Here is a 26,724-nt window from a genome sequence, read left to right on the forward strand (position 1 = left end):
TGATCCTGAGTTACATCCTGTATTATACTCCAGAGCTGCACTCACTATTCTGCTGGTGCAGTCACTGTGTACATACATTACATTACTTATCCTGTACTGATCCTGAGTTACATCCTGTATTATACTCCAGAGCTGCACTCACTATTCTGCTGGTGCAGTCACTGTGTATATACATTACATTACTTATCCTGTACTGATCCTGAGTTACATCCTGTATTATACTCCAGAGCTGCACTCACTATTCTGTTGGTCAATTCACAAGTCAATCCAGAGATTGGTAATGGCAGAGCCCAGTTCTTGCGTATGACATATCAGTCTTATTTTGGGACAGGCGTCCGGATTGAACCCAGGACCCCAGTTCTGCAAAGCAATAGTGCTTTACCACCGAGCCACTGTGCATATATGCTTAGAAATGTCGCTTTCCTGGTTGCTGACAACTTCTTGTGTTTTCTTCTTTGTGAATCTTATCACAGATTAAGAAAAATGTGAGTGAATTCATCTCCACAGTGGACGACCCGATGACGTCTCTGCTAGACTTGCTGGAGCACTACAACACAACGAAAGGAAAAGTGAATTCTTTGGCAAATTTAATTGCCTGTGAATTTCAGAAATGGCTGAATGATCATCCAGAAATCCAGCAGGTTGAGTGATGAGTGTGCAATTTATGCTAAGGACACACAGACCAAATCCTTTTACTAGAGTAATGGATAATAAGTTGCTGACCCGGCTGATTGCTTACCACAGCTCGCATGTAGATGCCCATGGGTGCCCCTGATATGTCAAGTCATCTGCTCCCAAGACTGTGCCGATATTACAGCAGAAATTCCTGTACCGGCCCTATGTGCTTTTCTGCCAGCGCCATAGAGGCCACAGTGGGGTGGGCGGTCACGTAGGTTAAGCATGAATAGAGTGGTCTATTAAGACACCTATGGGCACCAAGGGGCTCCTACATCAGGGGCTGTGGTAAGCGACGTGTTGCTTCATTTGCCATTGCATGTTTTCTCATAATGAAAACTATAAGTGATAAATGTTCGATTGCTGGGACTCCAGTTATTTTCTCACTTCAGACTCCCGCTCCTCAGCCTAATGCAGCTGATACCAAGGATATACTGTATGACTAGATATGACTTGGCGTCTGTTTTTAATGGTCCCCTTTTTTATTTCCCTTTTGTATATTAGTCTGGTTTGAGACTGAAGAAGCTGCAGGCCCGCGCTTTCTCTCTGGTCAGTGAAGGGAATCTTCTGGACCTCCTTTTCTCCATCTACAAACTGGAGGAAGCAGACCGGTCGTTTCTACTGGGACACGTCACACATCTTCACCAAATGGGAAAATATAAAGAGGTGTGGAAGTTGTGGCGGGATAGCAACTGTAATTATGTACATTCAATTAAAAGAAATATAGCTCTTGGGAAATGCAAGATGGCTTTCCCGATGCCTGCGCCGTCTTATGGTAAAGCAGACAATGGTGGAATTCAGAGCAGGGCAGAGTCTCATATACTGTGCTGCTATTCTCCAAAGACCCCCTGAATGGAACAGGCGGTGCTTGGGAATAATAAGGGGTAGGCAGAAGGCTGGCTAGTGTTTCATGGCCGTCTCATGTTACACTTCAGCCTTTTGAAAGAGTGACTGTGGCAGGCTGAATGAGACTTTCCTGCACTCCAAAAGGCAGGGAGTGGAGCACAAAGGTGCCTCTTGTCACAAGCGGGCCCCTCCCGCTGAGAACGGCCATTGTCACAATCACAGAGGACCAGTCTGGCAATCTCTGCATGCTCCACTGCTTTCCGATTGTGCAGCAAATGCATTCATTCTCTTGTCAACTTGGATTAGCAAAGGGTCCCTTGAATGAAAGAGCTGCAATGTATTTTGTGTGTCAGAGTGGCCTAGGTATAGACTGGGTGTGCTCACTTTTTGTGCGTACCATATGCAGTAGCTCCTGGTATGATAAGTGGGCACAGCTCTGTATGCCTAAAAGTACCTGTGTGCCACACTGCTGAGATACAACCTGATGACCCGGCACTGTCTGCCTCTGTACATGAGACTCTATAAATTAGTATTTTACATTGTTTTTTTTTTGTGTATGTAATCGTGCAGATCCCACCGCTGTCACCAGTTTGTCAGTGGAACGCAACTCCGGTGCCTCCAATTCTTCAGGACAAGTATGCAATTGACTGACAAGTGATGAATGAGGCAGCGTCTGCTTCCACTCCTAGGCCAGTTATTGGGGAACTCGAAGTGAGAGTATGGTATATACACCTCCGATTCCAGCTCATGATATATACACTGCTCAAAAAAATCTGAATGAATGAAATATTCTCATTGAATACTTTGTTCTGTACAAAGTTGAATGTGCTGACAACAAAATCACACAAAAATCATCAATGGAAATCACATTTATTAACCAATGGAGGCCTGGATTTGGAGTCACCCCCAAAATTCAAGTGGAAAAACACACTACAGGCTGATCCAACTTTTTTGTAATGTCCTTAAAACAAGTCAAAATGAGGTTCAGTATTGTGTGTGGCCTCCACGTGTCTGTATGACTTCCCTACAACGGCTGTGCATGTTCCTAATGAGGTTGCGGATGGTCTCCTGTGGGATCTCCTCCCAGTCCTGGACTAAAGCATCCGCCAACTCCTGGACAGTCTGTGGTGCAATGCGACGTTGGTGGATGGAGCGAGACATGATGTCCCAGATGTGCTCAATCGGATTCAGATCTGGGGAACAGACGGGCCAGTCCATAGCTTCAATGCCTTCATCTTGCAGGAACTGCTGACACACTCCAGCCACATGAGGTCTGGCATTGTCCTGTATTAGGAGGAACCCAGGGCCAACCGCACCAGCATATGGTCTCACAAGGGGTCTGAGGACCTCATCTCGGTACCTAATAGCAGTCAGGCTACATCTGGCGAGCACATGGAGGGCTGTGCGGCCCTCCAAAGAAATGCCACCCCACACCATTACTGTCCCACTGCCAAACCGGTCATGCTGAAGGATGTTGCAGGCAGCAGATCGCTCTCCACAGCGTCTCCAGACTCTGTCACGTCTGTCCCATGTGCTCAGCGTGTACCTGCTTTCATCTTTGAAGAGCACAGGGCGCCAGTGGCGACTTTGCCAATCCTGGTGTTCTGTGGCAAATGCCAAGAATCCTGCACTGTGTTGGGCTGTGAGCACAACCCCCATCTGTGGACGTCGGCATAGAGTCGGTTTCTAACCGTTTGTGCAGACACATGCACATTTGTGGCCTGCTGGAGGTCACTTTGTAGGGCTCTGGCAGTGCTCCTCCTGTTCCTCCTTGCACAAAGGCGGAGGTAGCGGTCCTGCTGCTGGGTTGTTGCCCTCCTACGGCCCCCTCCACGTCTCCTGGTGTACTGGCCTGTCTCCTGGTAGCGCCTCCAGCCTCTGGACACTACGCTGACAAACCTTCTTGCCACAGCTCGCATTGATGTGCCATCCTGGATGAGCTGCACTACCTGATCAACTTCTGTGGGTTGTAGAGTCCGTCTCATGCTACCACGAGTGTGAAAGCACAACCAACATTCAAAAGTGACCAAAACATCAGCCAGAATGCATTGGTACTGAGATGTGGTCTGTGGTCCCCACCTGCAGAACCACTCCTTTGTTGAGGGTGTCTTGATAATTGCCAATAATTTCCATCTATTGTCTATTCCATTTGCACAACAGCATGTGAAATTGTCAATCCGTGTTGGTTCCTAAGTGGACAGTTTGATTTCACAGAAGTTTGATTTACTTGGAGTTATATTCTGTTGTTTAAGTGTTTCCTTTATTCTTTTGAGCAGTGTATATACACCGGTACGGTCACTGCCAACTCCACGATTACAAAAGGGAATTATAGCTGCCACCACCAATCATTTATACAGGCCAATTGGACACTTGTTACAAGGTAGCGCATGGCTTCAGGGATGCGATGAACAGAGTTATTACATTTTATATATTTAATCCAGAAAGGTAGACAGTAGTTATAAAAAAAATATACAAAGATGTTACAAAATAGGAACAAAACAATACAGTATAAACAATTACATAAAAAAATGGACAACAAAAGAAAATTAGTAAACCTGTGTCACGGAAATGGCTCAGATCTTAGCGGAGAGAGGCACTCCTTAGGAAAATGGACAGAATCCACAGGAAACTGTACCTTCCAGGACTGACAAAATGCAAAAACCTAAATTCTTCTTTTTATTAGACCAAGGTTACGCCGACAGACCTCCCCTTGGTGAGCTCATATGGGGGCTGGTAATGTTAGGTCTTTTAGCAGTTTCGGAGATCCCCAACTTTCAGAATATCTTCGCCCCTTGAGGTTCCAGGCGGTCGATATTGTCGTCCTGTTTCCTACTGCGATTTTACCTTTCTATAGAAATGAAACATGGCATGGATAGCATCTTCCATCAGACCAATATTAAGTTGGAGGGGTTAGAATGATTTTACAGTCATGTGAGTGAATGTTTTATGTTTGTCCCTTCGCTACGACATCGAAAATATATCTCCCATAAATATCAGATGAATGCAAACCCCAGTATTCATCACTGACCACTGGCTCCAAAGTGTCTTAGACAAGCCCTTTGAACAGAGGAAGCTTTTGCCTCGGAAGTGTACTTCTTCACCTCTGCGTAAACTAATCCCAGTCTTGGTGGCTGGTTCTCAGAGCAGATCTCTGATGTAATTATCTGGTCACTGTTGGTGGTCTCTACTTCAATGGAGGTTATAATTAGTTTCTCTATTCCCCAGTTATAATTAATTCCATATATTCAATGTGAGGGTGATATGTCCCCTCTCCGGAGATGTCTGTATGGGTTTTATAATTTTTTTTCTGTACGACAATATGTATAATCTGACAATACCCTGTGGTATGCAGGTCAGCATCTCTGTAGGAATTTTCTATGTCCCTGAGAAGTTCTTGTCCTATAAAATGTACAACTTTATCCTACGCTCATACAATACATTAATAGTGAACATCCAGGAGGTATGTAAAGTGCAAAAAAAGAAAAATTATATTTAGGCGCCTTTTAAGAAACTTCTTTACATGTGTAAGCGTAACAACAGTTTTTTTTTTCTTAGGCAGCCATTCTGGGTATAAAGCTGAATCTGCAGCCTGACCTAGACCTGGAGCAAGTAAGTAGTGACTGTTACTGCACTGCAGATGTGCATGCTGGTGGGGAGAACGCCGCCTGGTCTGTATCTGGAGGCCGCTGCCAGTTTGTAGGACACGGGACTTATATTTCGCTACAGATCAAATATATAAGAAAACCCTGAAGCCAGGCAGCAAACGCAAAGCAGAGTAACGTAGGCAGGGTATCTGGTGATGGCTGTGATGTCATCCGCTTAGAGGCTTAGAATTGTGGTGACGTCACTGGCCTCTTTTGTTCCAGGCTACTCTGAAGTATAGGAGCCAGGTGTAATTGGGCTTTCCTAACTCAGGTGTGAGACTGCTGACCTAGGATGATGCGTGCCTACTGTTTTGGGATCATAATCAATAAAAAAAAAAAAAAAAAAAAACTAATTTGAATATTGCTTTTACAGCAACGTGACACCCATTTTTTTCGTAATAGTACTATAAAAGTGGTTTCCATTTGGACTTTCAAGGAGTTAGCCAGCTTCCCTTCACCCATTGTTCCTCATCAGGGTACATTTCATATCTAATTCTACTCTCCGTCTCCCTTCTTGAAGATGTGCGCTCCTTTGCTGCTGTTGGACAGATTTAATCTTCTGGAGGCGTATGTGTCCGGCTACCCCGAGCTGCAGAGCCAGCTGCTCCAGATGTTGGATCGATGGAGCGATTCCAGTTTCAACCCCAGGAAACTGAGCAAGTAAATACAATCAGTAGAATCTCTTTCATCAAGATCTCGGAGCTGATTGTTGTCAGGCCGGGTTCACACAGGGAATGTACAACTGCAGTAATCATATTACAAGATCATAAAGCTTCTGCTGTTTAATCTCCAGCTCCGTTTGATGATTATTTCCCTTGTATATATTCCTTATTTTTTTCTGTAGGCTTAATTGCTTGTTGTTTATCATTTTCTGACCTTTCTATAATTTAAACATCTCCTTATAGCCACGTGAAGCTCAGCTGGAAGCAGATGAGCAGAGCTGCAGTGTAAAGCATGAAGGAGTGTGATTGAGTCTGACTTCATCTTACACCAATAAACAATGCAGCTCAGCTGGAGTCTCTCAGAAAAGCATAGACAGTGTCTAAAACACATAATGCAACAAGTCATGGAATACACTTTTAGCTGGATAAAGCCCCAATGTCGTCACTTGTGATTTTCATTTCAGAGAGTATCTTGGTCTTCCTCCTGTTAAACCTGACAAACTAAATTTGAAGACTTTGAGCAAGCTGGCATTTCGGTTGCTGGAAACCTATAACCTGGATCCAGGTGAGCAAGATGACGTCACGTCTGGACCTTCTATTGGGTGTATATGTCAGGAATATTACCTGATCTGTATCTGCCGTGCATGGCTCCAACATGTGGTACTGTATACACCCAGTATATGGTTTTTTTCAGGATTCACATATGTGATATTGATGTGTCCAGAAATGTCCGATGTAACGGAATATAAAATTAATTAAATCGATCGGTAAATACAGTAAAGAGAAAAACTAAATGGAGAAGCCAGAATTGCAGTTTTTGGGCCATCGCAACACTGCAAAAAAATGCAAAAAAAAAAAAAAATGCAAAAAAGCGATCAAAACTAATTTACCCCAAACTGGTATGAATAAAATGTAGCAGATTGTCCCTATACGTCCTGATCTATGGATATATTTTTTTATTTTCAGCTCTCTGCACAAACATAATAAACCAGCGTCACCTGGGCACCCTGAAATACCTCATGTACAAGAGGTATGTGGAGGTAAGTTTTCATCTGGCATCCCGCCTGCACACACACGTACATTTACTGGAGGAATGTGCATACCAGGATTGGGGATGAGGGGTGCCATGCATATCAGGATTGGGGATGAGGGGTGCCATACATACCAGAAAAGGCATGAGGGGTACCATGCATACCAGGATGAGGGGTACCATACATACCAGGATAAGGGATTGGGTACCATACATACAACTCATTCAAAATCTGGTATACATGGCACCCCTCATCCCCCAATCCTGGTGCCATGCATACCAGGATTGGGGATGACTGAGCCATGCATACCAGGATTGGAGATGAGGGGTGACATGCATACCAGGATTGGCGATGAGGGGTGACATGCATACCAGGATTGGGGATGTGGGGTGCCATGCATACCAGGATTGGGGATGAGGGGTGCCATGCATACCAGGATTGGGGATGAGGTGTGCTATGCATACCAAAATTGGGGATGAGGGGGCCATGGATGCCAGGATAGGAATGAGGGGTGCCATGGATACCAGGATTGAGGGTGAAGGGTGCCATGCATACCAGGATTGGGGATGAGGGGTGCCATGCATACCAGGATGGGGGTGAGGGAGCCATGCATACCAGGATTGGGGATGAGGGATGCTATGCATACCAAAATTGGGGATGAGGGGGCCATGGATGCCAGGATAGGAATGAGTGGTGCCATGGATACCCGGATTGAGGGTGAAGGGTGCCATGCATACCAGGATTGGGGATGAGGGGTGCCATGCATACCAGGATTGGGGATGAAGGGTGCCATGCATACCAGGATAGGATGGTGGGGACAGGATGGGGGCAGCAGAAATACCAGGAGAGGGGCAGCACATACCAGCATGGGAGACCATATATTAATAAAAATGCTCGCCACCTGGGCGTAGAACGGTTTCAGTAGCTAGTGTAATATATGTACACAGTGACTGCACCAGCAGAATAGTGAGTGCTGCTCTGGATAATAAGGCTATGTGCACACGTTGAGTAATGGATGCAGAAATTTCTGCACCATTTCAGAATTGCTTGGCAGGAAAAATGCAGCTTCAAAAACTTGCATTTTTTACTGATTTGAGTGAAGTCAATGGTGAAAAACGCAGACAAAAACACCCAGAGAATTGACATACTGCAGATTATTTTCTGCACATGATATGCAAATCAAAAATAAGCAGTGTGTGCATGACCCTGCCGGCTTCTCATTTACTTAGCTGGCATCAGGATTGCTTCAGGTGTTGTTAGCAAAAATTAATTAGCCCTAATGTCCTATGGATTAAGGTGCATGGATGATTTTCTAAGATCTTTGCTTGTATGTCACATCTGGACAATAATACTGTAATGAGCCAGTGTGACGATGCAACTACACGTGAATGATTGGATTTGGCGAGAGACAAGTCTATATGTAATGCGCCATAGCTTTACCATACAGCTCTATAGTCAGCACGGTGTTGGCCATTTTTTGGACAGCTGCATTGAATTCCTATGTTTGGGTGGAGCTCACAATGGATGTAATTTGCAGTGTGCTACATAATGTCATATTTCTCTGATTCCAGAAAACAATGACACAAGAAAATTGGGCCGACCATGTGCAGGTAATGCTGCTTTACTTACATTTGGGGATTTTAAACTCTGGGGTCTTTTTACTCTCTTAAAGGAAGCAAATACTGGAAATTGAAAAGTATCTTCAAACAAACTTTATGATGGGGGTATTTGCTGAATGCACTGTTCCTTCATCCTTTTTGCTCAGCTTTCTGAATATAGACAACTGGTATTCACAATCGAACTGCTTGTTTTTTTTACAGAGCACAGTGTCCGGGAATCTCTGGTTGCAGGAGCAGTGTATCGCTCTGTTGTGTCGTTATAGTGGTCTACAAACAGCCGGGTTCTGGGCTCTGAAATTCGGGATGCCCAAAGAATCTCTTCCTCAAAATGTGGCAGATATCCTCCAGGACATTAGTATTCAGGAGACGTGAGTGAGATCTCAGTCATATTATATACGTAGATGCAGCCACAGCGATTTTCATGGCTGTGGGTTTTTTCATTGCATTTGACCTTTTGCGGGACGCGATTACCGCTGAGCCCTACGGTGGTCCCGGCCTGTAGCTGTGTAGACTTGCATATTGGCGAGAACAATCTCACATGTATGAGAACTACATGCTCTTAGTGAGCTCACTTTGCAAAGAAGGATTCTCACATCCTGTGTGCCAAACAGGTTCCCAGCGCTCAGGTACCGGGGCCAGGGCGTGTGAGAAGCGATATTCCCAGGCCCGGAAGCCGCAGTGTAAATAAGTACCACCAACCCCACTTGGCACTCCGGACTCATCCGGATCAGAATCCTCTCTGTGCTCCATGAAAATGCACACCATCGCTAAATAGGCAGCACAAATATTGACAAAATGCCGCATGGTATTTGCACAAGTGACCTTAGAGTGCAGAGCCCCGGACAGGTCTTCTATATCCCCATTTATAATGCAGCGTGGGAAGCAGAGGTCCTCAAAAGAGCCATGATTTATTTAGTTTTTAGAAGATTTTTACAAGTTTACCTGTCTGTCTGAGAACCGTAGAAGCCGCTTTCCACAACTTAACACATTCACTGCCACGCATGAGTTCACAGGAAAAGTGTTGTGTGTGTTTGGAATCCATCCAATTCCCATGAGAAACGCTGAAAGACACTTTCTCCTCAAGTCCTGGGAATATCTGTCTGAGCAAGTCTGCACCCATGTCTCCCTCCAGGTCTCAGAAATAAGACTGGTGGGTAGAAGCTTTTTTTTTTTTTTCTGTGCATAAAATTATGGAAATTTAAGTTTTGCTATAGGAAAAAAAAAAATCCAAAAGTATTCGCTACAAGTTACTGATTCGTTCAACAGCTTTTCCTCCTGATTCTCCGATATTCATATACACTTGCTTTAGCTGCATGTGTTTTTACTGAGAACTGTGGCCAGACACCTGTTGCAATGGATTGGCCAACAAACTTGATTCTTCTGTCCCCCCCCCCCAGAATCTACCATTGAGGGGGAGCATCATGGAAAGGGTAAAATGAAGCTATAAGTGTTTGCTGAGTGCTATTCCCTATATAATAAATATAAAAAATATATATACTCTCCATTGAGTCCGGCACCCTTTCAGCAATTTCAGCACTGTGTCTGACTGCGCTCCCATGACGTTATATCACTTGAGCGCTGCAGACGATCAGTGGTCATTGATCAGCTGCAGCCTTTACACTTTCCTCTGAAGGAACTGTTCCGTATAAGGGAGCGGTGAAATCTGCAGCTTTTCAGTGGCCGCTGACATGACGTTATGCCAACACCGGCAAATACAGGGCCAACACCACTGGAACAGGGCTGGTTCCTGAGGTGATTATATGTTCTTTTTTTATTTTACATGGGGGTCTATAACATTTAACATGGCATTGTCTAAGTAGTAGAGAACCTTTTTTAAAAAGCGAAGAAAAATTATCACCTATCTATAGGATATGTGATTGTTGGGGGTCTACACTGATCAGCAGAATGGGGCACTTTTATTCCCGTTAAAATAGAGCAGAGGTGTATACACCCGACCACCACTACATTCATTTTTTTATGAGGCTGTCGAAAAAAAATGCCAAATGTAGCTCTTGGCAACCCAATATAGAATGATTGGAGCGGTGGTCGGGCGTGTGCACATCAACTCCATTCTATAGGGGATACAATTCTTATACTACCGATCGGTGCGGAGCCATATCCATCTATAAGTTGTCACCTTTCCACAGGATAGGAGATAACTTATCTTCATTGACGAACCCCTTTAAGATGCATCTGAATAGAATTTTTTTCTACTAGTAAAAAATATTTTTTTTATTTTTTTTCCAACTATCCCCTGTGTCTGTAATTTGCCCTGCTCCTCTAGTAATTGACAGTCCCATGATGTTATCTGCAGATTTCCAATTGTCTTCTAAGTTCATCTGGAAGGAATCAACATCCCGAGTTTATTGCCGTCCTTAAATTTGGCAAATGACTGCACACTCACAATGAAAGTGTTATCTGTGCCCGTCTTATCTACCATATCTCTACCACCCTCTGCTATTTGTGTAATTGCAAAATCCTTCTCAATTGCTGTAGACAGATCTGTGCTTAATGAAAAGTGACACGTCTCTTTCCTCCCAAGAGTTTCTAGAGATTTCCACAGTTGGGTATTGCAGAAGAGAATGTAAAAATATTTTGTAAGATTTTGGGGGTTTCAGTGACTCCTTAACACCCGTTCATTTTCATGTTCTTCTTGATCATTATTTATTTATTTATTTTTTTAACCAATTAACATGTTTAAAGTCCAAATAAGACTGTAGAAATTATGACCCAAGTCATGAACAAAAGTTTTGCGCCAACCCCTTCAAAGAATGCTTAATTGTTAGCAAATCGGTGTTACACATCTGAAAACTGTCAACTGAATGATCCAAGAATTAGAAATAAGACAGAATTAAATCTCTAATTGAAACTTTTATCAGGGTGAGTCAAACCCTTTCATGCTTTATATTGCAGAATTAAAGGGGTTGTCTTACCACAAGGATGCCTTCTTGAAAAGAAACTGGCACAGTGATGATAATGGCTTCTGAAATCCTCAATGGGATCTTTAGTGTTACAGGGCGGCATTCAAAGGAATGACGGTCCCTGTAATACTTGGATATTCTGGGTTCATCAGAAATTAATCTGACAGCAAATATCTATTATTTTCAGCCACTTTTACATGTACTGAGGATTGGTCTTCATCTGTGTGTCTGATATTGGATCTCATGCAATTAAAATATAATAAATACATTTAAAAGTTTTGGAAACCATTCCCTTTTCAACCTGGGACCTGACCCCAATAACTCCTCATCCGCCTGTCACATTATTTGTACACTTCCCAAATGTTTCACCTTGTCTCTTGACTTCCTCTTGTCCTCTCCCGACTTACATTTTTCAATACTTTTATTAATGATTTCCCCCTCCTTCCCCAGCTTTCCCCATCACCAGCTTCTGTTCAATGTTACAGGCTGTCGGAGAGCGAGAAAAACGCTGGAGATTCACAAGCCAGAAGAAACCACTTCTACCAGCTTCCTATTCCCAGGAGCAAAGTTCATTTCCTGCAGAATCGCACAGAGCTGTCCGGCTGCAGAGACGTGGTCCTGAAGGTAATGGGAAGATCTCCCAGCGTTGTCCGGAATGATTAATATCAGAACATGAGGCCTTTTTCCTGTGTCATCTCTCATTGCATGGAGAGGCTCTGGACTAACATGGCTGGGGGTCAGGGTATGAAGGAAACTGTCAGCAAAACCTAATGAAAAGTGATGTTAAACATCATGTGGCTGATTTGCTCCATATCTTTATTGGCTGCTCTGCCATGAACGATATGGAGTAAAACTAACATAAGGGATGCTAAAGTATGTAGTGCTAAATTATCCAGAAATGATGTCTCCACATTGCTGCCGAAGCTATAAACTATTGTCACCAGCAGGCAGACTTCCACATGAAGGCTGGCATATCTGCTGCCCCTTTACATTTATTGACCTGTGTCACAAGGTAACATCAAAAGTGACCAGCACCAATTTCCTTTGTTAAGGGTCTGTAACTCTGGCCAGAGTTACAGGGGAACTCCCCTTCCCCGGCTTTGTTGTGGCTGCAAATTTCTAAAATTTTGCCTAACTTCTGTTCGTTAGCTTTACATTAATATATTTTAGCTGCACACAGCCTCCACTAGGGGGAGCCTACAAAAGACATTTATTTAATAATAATACTTCAATACTAATCATTATTAAATTAATTCTAATTTAATTATTTATTAATGATTTAATAATAATAATTTTATTTAATAGGCGCTTTTTAGGATTTCCATTTCTCTTATCCCCAATTTTTTTTTGTTTTTGCCTGCAGCAATCGCATATAGCTGGAGATAGAAAAGATCCAGCTTACTTTAGAGCAGCGCTTACAAGCTCTATAATAAAGAGCTTGCAAGAGCTGCACTACTGCTTGGAGCCTATGCAATGAGATGTAAACTATAGAATTAAAAATCTCCCGTTCTTGAAAACAGAGAAAATTTTTAATAGGTAAATTTTGTTTTTCCAAGAAATTTTTCAATTTTCCCCATTTCAGAAGTTGAGAAAACTCCTTTAAGTCCTGGGGAGTTAAGGAAAAAGCCAAGAAAGCTCTGCCACTTTTTCATTCATTCTCCTGACATTGGCTCCTGCTTACTACTTGTTGTCTTCCAGGATGGACAGATCGTGGGGGTAGACATGGAGTGGAGGCCATCATTTGGCGGACTGGGGAAGCCGAACGTGTCTCTTATTCAGCTGGCAGTGAAGGATGAAGTTTTCCTGTTGGATGTTTTGCAAGGAAACTTGCTCCAGAGCAGCGATTCAGGAGGAAACTCAGAACTTGTCACTTTCATCAAGGACCTGTTTTCTTCTACCAAAATTAAGAAACTGGGTAAAAGAATTGAACTTTTATGGTCAGTGGTCGGCGCCTCTTGAGTAGATGTGTCATATACTGTATGTTGGGTTTCATTGGAAAGCGCCAACTGACTTTACAATACGCTCTGATATCATGCGACACAATTGGATGTTGTATTTTGCTGCAATTTTTTGCCATCATTGTTCACGTGCTCCCCCCACCCCTTAAACATTGATTTTTGGTCTCTTCACAAGGAGAACTTATAAATATTTTGCATTACTACTTTTTCTCTTTGTATAGGTTATGGGATGGTTGGAGATTTTCAAAGCTTGGACGCAACTGATGCCGGCTTTCAAGGACTCGTGTTGCACAATGTGGTTGACCTCTGTGAGGTGCATAAACAAGTAAGGGAATAATTTCTATAAAGAGCGATCAGACACAAACTGCCTGACATAAAGAAGTCCCAACTTTTGGAATTAGAAAGAAAACTATTTTACCAAGGTTAGGACTTCACAGTCTATAAAAGCTAAACAAGTAGAGATAGAAAAACAATGCTGGTAAACTAGAGGTAAAGTGACAAGGTCATAAGGAGATATGTGTTTTACCGCTGTCAATTGGGTGTGTGAATATTATTTTCCCATCTGAACAGATTCAGCGTAATCGCAGTCGGCCAAGAGGGTCCAGTGAGCCAGTCGACGTCCTGGAGGATTCATCAGGGAATGACTCTATCCGACAGCCAGAGAAGGGGCTAAGTTTGCTTGTAAAGGATGTCTTGGGAAAACCCTTGGATAAGAAGGAACAGTTATCGAATTGGGACAAGCGGCCGCTTCGAGAAGATCAGATTGTCTATGCAGGTATTTTAAGTATTTGCAAATATAAAAAGCAGAACGTGAGCCCAGGGGACAATCCAGATAGTAGATGTGGTGCACGTATTACTCCAGGCCGGCACCTGAGTAATGATATAGGCGGTTAAAAAAAAGTGATATGGTCCAGCACCAACAAAAATTACTTAAAACATCCTCGTTATGTTTTTATGTGGTGAAACACATTTTGTTTTGTAGACTGATGTTAGTGCTGGTATGTTATTGTCAGCTTTTGTAGAAGGGAATAGAGAGACGCGCTTGTGTGATCACAGCAGCGTGGGGTCGGCAGGTCTCACAGGTGGGATCCGATTCTATCAGACCTTTATGGCCGTGAATGTCTGAGATGGGAAGACCTCCAAAGTTTCAAGCAATCTTAGCCAATGTGTGACTGATGTCCATGAGGTGACCTAGTTATGAGCTATGGATGCTCATATAGTACAATATTTTTAAAAATGAGCATCCAGCCTATTGGTATTGTCTATAGTTCAATTTCCACAGTGTGATTGATGGGCGTCTGATCCCGGGACCTCTCCGGATTAGTAAAGTGCCTTGATGCTTGAACTGCATACATTACACAGGCGATGTGGCTTATCCTTATGATTAGATTATCAATGTTTGACACTTTGACAACTCTATAGGGGTACCATAAAACGTGACCTCTTCACACACTGTATTAATTTCCTGTCTTGTCTTTTACTCCAGCTTCCGATGCCTACTGCTTACTGGACGTGCTCGAGACCCTTTGCCGTACCCCAGACAAGTTTGGCCTAAAACCAAATTTCTATGAATTCCCCAAAGGCAAAGTTTCACTGAAAAAAGATGTAGGAAGATCTCCACGCCAAAATGAATCTGTACTCAAGAACAAAGTACGAATCTGGGGCACAAGCTGGACAGATGTGGTGTCCTATCATGTTCCGTTCATTGGTCGGGCCTTTTACATATCAGCACGTTCTACCCCTTAATCATCTATGGGACGTTTTCTATTATCGTATGAGTAATTGCCTCCAACATCAGAAGGTTATCGGGAAGTTAGCTTTGGAAGTGCAGATATATATACCATGCTTCCAGCTGCTCAGTGACTCCTCTGCATTACCTTCTGAGATGCAAACATAAACGAGCTTTGATTTATGAAGTGGGTCGTGACATGGTAAAAGCCTGAACAGACATTTAATCTCGACCACCTTTGTGGTAGTTTCCTTTTGCTAGGTCATTGAAGAAGACTGTGTAAAAGTGGCATCTGCAGACCACCACCACCAGATTTTATATCTGTAAGGCTGTGTGCACACATTGTATATTTGCTGCGTTTTTTTTCAGGGCAGATCTGTCACAAAACCTTAAAGGTTTCGTTATGCAAGCAAAACTAATAAGAATCCTGAAGTCTCATGCACACATTGCTTATTTGTGACTTGCAGATTTGGTGCAGATTTAAGTCTGCAGCACGTCAATTCTTTCTTTTGCTGCAGATTTCACCTATACGAAGTGGGGAAAAATCTACAACTAAAAAACATGCTTTTTTTCCTGCAAAGAGATGCAGAAATGGTGCAGAAATTTCTGCATCAAATACTTAATGTGTGCACATCCTCTTCTATAAACTATAAATACCACATAATTAATTTTTTAGCCTTCTGTCATGCATTACATGGACTTACAAGGAAAAGAACCTAATGGTAATCTATTGTCTCATTGTCCTAGAGGTTGCAAACTCCACCTAAAGCGATTCCTCCGCAAAATACTCCTCTAACCAAACCTCTGACTCCTCGGGAGTTCAGCGTCATCTGTGACAATATGCTGCAAGGACTGGGGCGATATCTGCGATGTTTGGGCGTTGATGTTTTGATGTTGGAGAATGATGACGACCATAGGAAAGCGTCAGAGGTAAAACTCCTCCAGACATCTGTTAGGATGTAGCTGTGATATATTCTGCACTACATATTGCGTACAGATGCTGCCTTAGTGGGGTCTCATCAGACGGCACCAGTTGTTGGCTCATTAATACCCGGACCTCATCTCTACCATAATGAATTATTGCTATGGGAATTAATCCCTGGCTGCATAGATCCTGCTCATTGTAAGAGTTTGTTACATTAGACCACTTGGTTTTATAGTTTGGTGATCTTATACTATTGCCATTGTTGATTTTGTCTTGTAGATCGCCAGGCGAGATGGAAGGGTTATCCTTACCTGTGGCCTGCCCTACCAGACGGTGAGTTTTACAAGACTGTAGTTTCTAAAATGCATTGACCAAAAATATTCATGTTTAGAATGAGACTCATTGCCAGTTATGATAGCTGTCAGACATGACATTTGAAGACCCACCGATTCCCCCCCCCCCTTAGTGATAAGATAAATATTCCTTAATAAGTAATCTTATATTTTATCTATATCCACCTGATAGTAAGAACAGAATTTTATGTTACATTACTTATCCTGTACTGATCCTGTGTTACATCCTGTATTATACTGCAGAGCTGCACTCACTATTCTGCTGGTGGAATCATTGTGTACATACTTTACATTACTTATCCTGTACTGATCCTGAGTTACATCCAGTATTATACTCCAGAGCTGCATTCACTATTCTGCTGGTGCAGTCACTGTGTACATACATTACATTACTTATCCTGTACTGATCCTGAGTTACATCCTGTATTATACTGCAGAGCTGCACTCACTATTCTGCTGGTGGAATCATTGTGTACATACATTACATTACTTATCCTGTGCTGATCCTGAGTTACATCCTGTATTATACTCCAGAGCTGCACTCATTATTCTGCTGGTGCAGTCACTGTGTACATACATTGCATTACTTATCCTGTACTGATCCTGAGTTATATCCTGTATTATACTCCAGAGCTGCACTCACTATTCTGCTGGTGCAGTCACTGTGTACATACATTACTGATCCTGAGTTACATCCTGTATTATACCCCAGAGCTGCACTCACTATTCTGCTGGTGCAGTCACTGTGTACATACATTACATTACTTATCCTGTACTGATCCTGAGTTACATCCTGTATTATACTCCAGAGCTGCACTCACTATTCTGCTGGTGCAGTCACTGTGTACATACATTACATTACTTATCCTATACTGATCCTGAGTTACATCCTGTATTATACTCCAGAGCTGCACTCGCCGTTCTCCAGGCCTGTGATGCTTTGCTTTCTTTGTACTTTCCCATCACGTTCCCCATCTCTTCTCTCACAGCTTCGTTCACAAATTGGAGAAGGAAAATGTTTTTGTGTGAACTCTTCAGAAAAAGCAAAAGAACAGGCGATCGAGGTGCTGAAGCATTTCAATGTCAGCGTTTCCCTCTCTGATGTCTTCAGTCGCTGTCAGGTAGGATATAATCTTATGCACTGATCTGTGCTGAAGGATCGTCAGAGGCAGGACAAGGCTGTGACGCTGTGTGTTATGTAGAAATCTGCCCCTCGCTGTCGGCCCTCCGCCACGTAGTGATGTAATGTTATGTGACCATGATGTTCTGGGTCTGTAGGCCGCAGTGTGGTCGCGCCCATAGGAAACTCTGGGACTGAAGGGTGACCGAGAACCTCGGCACAGTGGAATTAAAAATCCTTCTGAGGAAAGGGTGGAATATTTACCTAGAGTACTGTCGGACCACTCACCCCTGATGATGAGCCTATGTCTTTTGCCCAGATTGGAAGCTACCCTTACTAGATGGTCCATGAATCCATTTTGGTTGCAAATCATAGACACAAATTTGATTACATCAGCTCTTCAAAACTATTTTATAGAAAATAACGGCTCTGTGATGCAGAACTCACTATGGGACGCTATGAAGGCCTGTCTGAGGGGAGTCCTGATACAAGGTATAAATAGATCCAAGACTAAAACTAACCAATTTGGGGAATTCTTGCAAGACAGGGTTAGACTCATGGAAAATAAATTTGTCCAATCGGGTAGAGAGGAGGACCTAATGACCTGGAAAGAGGCGCAGGAGGCATGCTCCACACACATTAGGGAGAAGGCCAAGAATAAGCGACTATTTTCCCAAACACATTTTTATGAAGAAGGGGAAAAGGCAGGGCATTTACTGGCTATGATTGCAAGGGCTCATATAGGGACATCCTTTATAGGCGCTTTAAAAAATAAGGAAGGTGCAATGGTTAATCAGCCAGATCAAATATCAAATACTTTCAGAGAATTTTATCAGGACTTATACAAAACCAAACAGGGTTTAGCAGAGAACAAATCCTGACTTATTTGGAGGGGATTGATCTTCCATCTATCTCTGAAGCAGATAAAAAATACTTAAATAGTCCCCTGCAATTAGAGAAGTTACAAATGGCCACAGCTTCAATGGCCAATAATAAATCACCAGGGTTGGACGGGTTCCCTATGGAAATATACAAAAAATTTGGGGATATATGACTACCTCAATTGCTGTGCACCTTCCAGGAGGCAGCCAGGGAAGGCATTCTGCCCCTCTCAATGAGAGAAGCAGTTATCGTAGTGATACCCACACCGGGTAAGGATCCATTGCTTCCCGAATCCTATAGGCCTATATCCCTGCTACCTACGGACATTAAAATTATAGCAAAAGTTCTGGCCTCCAGGTTAAATAACATAATATCTAATGTTATACATAGTGGTCAATCGGGCTTTATGGCACTAAGGTCTACAGCCGTTAATATCCGTAGACTATTTCTTAATCTTCAGCTGCCAGTGGACAATGCAGGAGACAGGGTTATTTGCTCGCTAGACGCTGCTAAAGCATTTGACTCTGTTGAATGGGAATATCTATGGGTAGTTTTGGAGAAATTTGGTATGGGCGCTGGATTTATTTCATGGATCAAGCTACTATATGAGAGGCCATTGGCACGATTAAGGGTAAATGGGCGTCTTACTTCAGCCTTTGAACTGGGGAGGGGTACCCGGCAGGGCTGCCCGGTGTCCCCTTTAATGTTCGCACTGGCCATTGAACCACTAGCTGCGGCTATCAGGATGCACCCTGGCATAATGGGATTCGCAGAGGGAATATAGAGGAGAAAATTGCACTTTATGCTGACGATGCACTACTATTTTTAGCGGAAGCCTCCAAAACATTATCTGTAGCTATGGAGACAATCGAGAAGTTTGGGAAAGTTTCGGGTTTGGTGATTAATTGGACTATGTCAGTATTGCTTCCTATAGATAATGGGAACTTTAATGCACCTCACTATACTGACTCGGGCTTACAAGTGGTCAATGAATTTAAATATTTGGGTATTAATGTCACTGACTATGAGAGACTAAACCTCAACCCAATACTGGCCAGATTCAAGTGTAAACTGGACACGTGGTCTAAATTGCCACTGTCAGTGGTGGGCCGCACTAACTTGGTCAAGATGATCTGGATGCCACAATTGCTATATGTATTGCATAATTCTCCAATATGGCTTCCCCATAGTTATTTCCTTAAAGTAAACAGCATGTTCAGGGACTTAATCTGGGGAAAACAAGCTCCAAGAATTAAACTGGAAACTTTGCAAAGAGATAAAACAATGGGTGGCCTGGCTGTCCCAAATCCGTGGGTTTATTATATGGCAGCTCAGCTCCAGCACATTCGTGGGTTGGAAGACCCTGGAGGGGGAGGGGCTCAACGCCTTCTACTCCAATTACATTTTAAATCACTCAGACTCTATGAAGCATTGGAGGCTCACAAATTTATGACACCCTCTTGTAGAACCCCAACTACGCTGTTAATACACAAACTTTGGTGGGCAGTGAGGAAATTACAGGGGATACAAGGGATCTCACAATTTACATCACTGTGGGAAACGCCATGGCTCCCTATCTATATAAATTGGAAGGGTTTAAAAATTGGAGTCTGAAAGGACTAGAAAGATTCACTCTTGTTTTAGCGGGAGATTCACTCAAGGAGTTTTCACAGATACAAAATGAATATGGACTGCCCAACACCGAATTTTATAAGTACCTTCAGTTACGACATGCATATCAGGCAGAGGGTCTTGTGCTAAATAATGGAGTTCCTCAAAATGCTATAATACAGAGAATGGCTGGCTCACATAATTCTGGGGGGCTATCTCATTGCTTTATAGGGGTCTGCTGGACCTGGTATTAGCAAAACACCCCATAAGATCAAAAGAAAAATGGGAGGGCTTGATGGGCCCTATTGAAGAGGGGCTGTGGTCTGAAATACTGGAAGGAGTTCCCAGTTATGTCTGAGTGAGTCCCATAGATTCTCCCACTTACAGGTGCTGCACCAGTCATATAGAACACCCCAATTTGTCCACGATATAGGGCTTCGACCAGACTCCCTATGTGCTAGATGTAAAACATCCCCAGCTAACATGCTTCATATGATGTGGACCTGCCCTGCTCTGGAAAACTTCTGGAGGGATGTAATAGCGATCATTGATAGAACATAGTCAGTCGATTCAGATCTCTCACCATTAGTATGTATACTGGGATATATAGAAGATCTGAGCACTGACGAACATGGCAAAATAGCGGTGGCACGAATGTTATACATGGCTAGGAAACTAATAGCCCAACATTGGTTATCAGAGCAGGAGCCCAAGGTGACAGAATTTATAAATAAGATTAATTGGTTATTAAATCTGGAAAAAAGTATAGATTTGAAAAGGAAGGCCATCTCCAAAAATATGGGCTCCATGGATTGACGGCTCCGGCCTAGCATCCAGAGAACTGCATAGATTTCCACTTGGTCTGCTATGATTGGTGTATAGATTACTTGACAGGTGCAAAATCCTACATTGGGCTGCTTTAGACACGTATATAACTGCTCCAAAGCAAGAGTTAGATACCCCTCAATACAATTGTGACTATTCATACTGTAAGATTGTTAATTTGCTGTGGACAGAACTGTGGAACATTTAACTCAAAATGTTTTGTTTGAAAGGGCGATGTGTTGTGGGGAGAGGGACAGAATAGGGACTGGGTCCCTTCTTTGGTTGGGTTGTTTTATTTGTTTCGCTGTTGTGTTACAAAAAAAGTTTTAACAATAAAAAATATTTGATTTAAAAAAAAAAACCTTCTGAGGTGAGTTGCAAAATTGTTTGTTTTTACAAGCACTTTGCAATTTAAATGGATGTGGTGTACGATACCTGTCCGTCGTGCATGAGATCTGCCGATGCCTGACAGGCAGCAAGCAAGTACTGATGCCACGTCTTAAAACCTTTAAGGCCTCTGTTATGGCAAATGGTAAAGTGAAGAGTATTAAAGGAGTTCTCCAGGGCCGCAGTAAATAAAGCTTGACTCCTAGAGGGCAAAACAGTAGACATAGTGCATGCTATGATTGGGGTCTGCATCTGCGGGGGCTGCAGCGTTGGTTTACATATAACATGGCTGGGATCTTGCTATACACACATGAATCCCTCTCTTATTTCCATACAATATGGATTGTGAGCCTTTTACCCTGCAGTTTGGTGACCAAAGAGGCTCCAAAGTCAGATCGTTTGCTTGTAACCTACTGTAGTATGTGAAGAGAGGCACAAGTAAGAATACTGCCCTCTCCTGGCCATCATCAAAGGTGCAAATCCCTATATAGCACTCTCGTCCAACTTTTGCATATCTATTGGCACACTTGGGATCCACTGCATTAGTGGAAGATAAGTCGTGATTTGGAAATTTATATGTGTCTGAACATGATGGCAACCAGTGACCAGATAAATGATGTCAGAAGCCTCACATTTGTCAAGTGTCTGGAAGAATCGCTTGTGCTAAAGCTTCCGCCGATAGTTGGATTTTAGGGACTATCTGTGCACCTTAAGGGTTAAGAGGTGTCTGCTGCGGATCACAGAGCAGTCAGTCCACTTAGTGAACAATGGCACCTTGTGTGGGTGTTTGTACACAGATTACTTGTGTGACCTGCTCAGTTTGTATAATGGTTTTTCCTTTTGCTCTTCAGCTATATTACTCCGTGCACCCAAATACCGTAATGGCGATGAAAAATCACGAGACGTAGGAGCAAACTCATCCTTTGCATGATAAAAAGAATATCTGCGAATGATCCCCTGGAGTTAGTCAATTAAAGGGAATCTGTCAGCAGGTCTTTGCTACCTCATCTGAGGGCAGCATGATATAGGTAAAGAGAAGCTGAATCCAATAGTGTATCACTTAGATTACTGGGTGCAGCCGTCCTCACACAATCAGAGCTTTTAGATTTAGAATGAAGCAGAGCTGAGAAAGCTGACTCCACCCACACCACAGCTGACCCCGCCCACTCCACAGCTGACCCCGCCCTCACCAGGCTCTGTATGTACAAAGCCCATAGACAGTGAGCTGCTTATCACAGGAGGGGGCGTTGCTGGACCAGTGTAGTCCTGTAATGTTCATCTCTTAGTGATAAATCCTTCACAGTTAGCAAACACCAGCACACACTCTGACAAGTGACACATCCCTGAATTTTGTATTTCATCCTCTATCTCCTGCTGTCTTCAGATTACATAGCAAAAACCTGCTGGCAGATCCCTTTAAGCTGAGAAGTTCTAATAGTAAGCATGGTAAATTGTGTGCTGAAATCCTCTGTGCTGGCCTTCCTGTCATGATCCTATCCTTCTGACATACTTCCACTAAACTAATCATAAGCAAGTGGACAAGTCACCACCTCCTACAAAGTCAGCATTGATGATCCTGAAATACTCTGTGCTGACTTTCCCCCTTTTCCTATCATAATACTATCCCATCTGACACTCAGCCCTGTTTTCACAAAGCTAATCATAGCCAAGCGGACAAGTCATTGTCTACATCTCTTCTCCTGAAATACTCTGCGCATCTGTGGATATTTAAATGGTCTTTTTGGCTAAAAAACAATTAAAAAAGAAAAAGGCCAAAAATTTCTGCGAAGAGGAATTGTGCTTTATCCGTGTACATTTCATCATACTGCCACATGGTGCTTCTTCTCTATCAGCCTAAAACTTTTTTTTTTATTTTTTGTAGGGAAGGTGCAGTTGACCTGTTCGTGTGCATCTCTCTGCACCATACCACCATGCCGTTCGTGTATATCACATTATTTTTAACTGGCGGTAAATGATCAGATCTGAATTTAAGAATTTGCTTGGAAATAATGGAGTCATTCACTAGAAGTAAGCAGAGATCTTAAAAAAGTAAAAAAATCCCTTTACTCGTTCAGCCCGGATTAGCGTCTTGATGATGCAGATTTTTTGCTTGCACTCTAGGGGTTAAATCATATCCATTTTTTTACCTTTCACGGGGATCTGCGCTCTCTGGAACGCATCGAGCCAGCGAACTAACACGAAATCTATTTTGTAGAACAAGTTTTTCCAGTTTGTAACTCAAACTTTATTGTTCCGCGCACTAGAAAGCCAAGATAAAAGTGAGAGGAGCCGGTGAAGGGGGTCGTACAGGAAAATGATCACAGCTTTTGTCCGATTCATTGTGTACATACAGGGAAGTTTTGATGGTTTTCTTACCTTCAGGTCCTAGGTACCAATAACTGCAAATAAAGTGAAATTTGTAAAAGGCTGAGCATTGTACAAACAGGGGCTAATAGTGCAGAATAACCTCTTTCTATAGGAGCGGACAAGAGGACAAGCTGCACTTTTGACCCTCAGTTTATTAAGGATGCAATAAATATAAGGGCGCAAAATATGTGCAGAGTAAGTGGGCCGAGTAAGTTGCCTGTTGTGGCAGCTCCGAGCACCTGGAATCTCTCCGCATATTGTCATAGCCTTGACCAGCAGGGAGGTCATGATCGTAACTGGCTATATACAGTGGTTAGTTATCTGTTGTTCACTCATCAGTTTCCTGACCACCATACACATGCTGAGAACATAAGGATCAGACATGTTGGATTTTAACATGCCCCATCCTTCTTTCCTCTGACATCAGCTTTTGAGGAGCTTTGAGAGGCCCCCACACACATTACATGATTTGAGAATTCAGACTTAAAGGTGTTTTTCCCAATTATTAAACCATTGGTTCTGTGATTACTGAGGGTTTGACTAGTGAAACCCTGCAGCAATCGCATGAACATGAACCTCCGCTCCATTAATTCTCTATGGGACTGCCGAGTACAGCTCCATCCTTTATTCATACGGGAGCTTTGCAGAACCCCATTCACCAAATTACTGGAGGGCCGACTGCTGAGCCCCCCAGTAATGCCGAGAACAGGGATCCCCTGTAGATAGGGAAAACCTTTCAAACCCCCGTGAGTCGGAAGTCTCTGATCACTACTCCCGGAGGAGGAACTGCGACAATATACAGGCTTTGTGCATGAGTATAAGCATGCTGGGAGTTGTGGTTCTCCAACTGATTCAACTAATTACCTGATGGTTATATGCAGCACAGAACTGCTGAGTAATCTGGAATGTCTGATGATTTATACGTGAATTTTTTCAATACCGTCTGATTGTCCAGAGTATCTCAGGTCCTCTTGATCTCAGATTTTTATTGTATACATGTATTTTTAGCTGTTACATGCTACTATTTTTTTAGCTTCCCTATGCATGTTGTACTGAGGCAGGAGGCCGCCTGCTTGATACCTCATGGGACTGGATCAGGTCTAACCCGTCTGAGCAGAATGTTGTCCGGGGTTGCGTCCGAAGCGTACTCTCCATATTGCTGCTCCCTAATACAGAGGTTAAAAAGCCCTCTGCATAGATCTAATACTAAGAGCTGTGTGACTGCCCCAGGATATGATGCCAGGGTCTGTAGATGTGACTGTAAAGTGCGGTGTAACACGCTGATCCTGTTGCCCTCAGTTACTGTACATTTTGGCCTCAACTGAAATTCTCTATTTATTCCTGTGCCATCTGAATACGGGGCTTAGCCCTGGCCCGGCGGTCTCTCCAAGGTGACACTTGTGCAGGCTGACCCTGGCGGTACAGTCCTGTAGCCCTGGCTCCTTCCCACAATCTGTCTCCTTCTTCCCTGCCAAGATCTCAGCATCTTCAGAAATGCAGCCGGGCGGTAAGGTCAGGAATGGAGGAACGCAGCCAGAATCAGGGGGTCTTTAAACTTTGTCCTGTATTCAACCCCCAATCTGCTTCCCTAGAGAATAATTCCTGTACCTCGGTTCCTGTCCTAAGTGCAATATGAGGACGGCTGGATGACCCTGGTGCCGACTGTATGCAGCGAAACTGAAGGGTTCATCCATTTTTATTACCAAGAATAGTAGTTGCTTATCTGTGGCTCTGCAGGATGTCCAGCCATACTGGGAGTTGTAGTTTTACAAAAGATTAGAGGACACAGGTTGGAGACTTCTTACCTGGAGGATGTCTGGACAGCCATATAGACCTTCACTATAGCTCCAGTGATGTGTGTATTGCTGCACAGCTAGGCAGATCTGTCATTCCTTTTTACATTCCCTTAGTTTACCATAATGCTTTTGGATCAGACAGTCATACAAGTTGGTCACAGGTGGCAAACTTACCCTTACAAGTACATTTTAGAAAGTATCTAGAAGGAACAGTAACCCAAGATGTAATAATATCATTAAATATCTGCTGATGTAAATTCAGTGCAACTTCATGGATTATCAGATGCAAGTTGTCTAGAGAAGGGAGATGGTGGGCTCTGGAGGAGGGAGACCAGGGGAGGTGTGGGATTCTGGAGGAGGGAGACCAGAGGCTCTGGAGGAGGAAGACTGAGGGGGAGATCGGGAGCTCTGGAGGAAGGAAATGGGGCTCTAGCGGAGGGAGACTGAGGGCTCTGGAGCCGGCAGGCAGGAGGGATATGGGGGAGGGAGAAAGAGGGTGGTCTCTGGGGAAGGGAGACAAGGGCTCTGGAGGAGGGAGACTGAAGGGGGATATGGAGAACTCTGGAGGAGGGAGACTGGGTTCTAGGGGAGGAACATGGAGAGCTCTGGTGGAGGCTGACAGGAGGGCTCTGGGGAATACGGGAGTCTAGAGGAGGAGGACAACAGGGGTCTGGAGGATGCAGATGGGAAGGTCTCTGTGGAAGGAAGACGGAAGGGTTTGGGGGATGGAGGAGTCTAGAGGAGGAGGACAGGGGATGGACAGGTCTGGAGGACGAAGACAAGGGCTCTGGAGGAGAGGAAGGAGGAGGAAGGCTGAGGGGCCTCTATGAGAAGGAGGAAGTCTGAAGGTTCTTGAGGAAGGAAGGCAGAGGGGGGAGAGAAGTTTAATGAAGTTGTACAGTACTGTATATTACCCCCCTCCCCCCCAATGTATCCCCCCGGGGCCCCTAAGACTTTTGTTTACCTTACGTTGCCGATAATGCCTCTGAGCGGCGCTATTGGTGGCCGCTCACAGGCATCACGTGACCCCGCACTGACGTCACGACAAGTGAGGCGTAACTCAGCACTGGGGTCCCTGCGGTGGCTGCCGGGTTGTGGTCGGGTTTGCCCCCCGCATCACACCCAGCATCCACCGTGCGCTTTTCCAATGAATGGGGAAAGGCAGAGCGTGCGGTGGATGCCGGGTGTGACACGGAGGGGGGGGGGTCGTTGTTAACCTGGAACGCGGAAGACAAAGACCCCCGGCTGCTGCCATTACTTGTCATGACATCAGAGGATGTCAGAGCCAGCTGCAACCGGGGGTCATGTGATGCCTGTGAGCGGCCAGTGATAGCGCCACTCACAGGCTGTATCTGCAACGTAAGGTAATTACA

General features: G+C 43.8%; 1 protein-coding gene across 3 annotated transcripts in view; it reads left to right on the forward strand.

Annotated features, from left to right (window-relative positions):
* The window catches only part of EXD3 (exonuclease 3'-5' domain containing 3), a 213,753-nt gene that overhangs the window by 84,366 nt on the left and 102,663 nt on the right, over nt 1-26,724 (forward strand). For all 3 annotated transcript variants that reach the window (XM_073640587.1, XM_073640589.1, XM_073640588.1), the window contains 16 exons: nt 474-641; nt 1,180-1,341; nt 5,077-5,130; nt 5,686-5,825; nt 6,292-6,392; nt 6,794-6,867; nt 8,430-8,468; nt 8,679-8,845; nt 11,884-12,022; nt 13,097-13,313; nt 13,578-13,681; nt 13,927-14,131; nt 14,843-15,006; nt 15,833-16,015; nt 16,290-16,343; nt 17,353-17,484. In XM_073640587.1, the coding sequence (XP_073496688.1) occupies nt 474-641; nt 1,180-1,341; nt 5,077-5,130; nt 5,686-5,825; nt 6,292-6,392; nt 6,794-6,867; nt 8,430-8,468; nt 8,679-8,845; nt 11,884-12,022; nt 13,097-13,313; nt 13,578-13,681; nt 13,927-14,131; nt 14,843-15,006; nt 15,833-16,015; nt 16,290-16,343; nt 17,353-17,484 (2,103 nt within the window). The remainder of the gene's footprint in view (nt 1-473; nt 642-1,179; nt 1,342-5,076; nt 5,131-5,685; nt 5,826-6,291; nt 6,393-6,793; nt 6,868-8,429; nt 8,469-8,678; nt 8,846-11,883; nt 12,023-13,096; nt 13,314-13,577; nt 13,682-13,926; nt 14,132-14,842; nt 15,007-15,832; nt 16,016-16,289; nt 16,344-17,352; nt 17,485-26,724) is intronic.

Source organism: Phyllobates terribilis, unplaced genomic scaffold, assembly GCF_046119375.1.
Source record: "Phyllobates terribilis strain yellow unplaced genomic scaffold, ASM4611937v1 Scaffold_7__3_contigs__length_470593459, whole genome shotgun sequence".
NCBI classification, from domain to species: Eukaryota; Metazoa; Chordata; class Amphibia; order Anura; family Dendrobatidae; genus Phyllobates; species Phyllobates terribilis.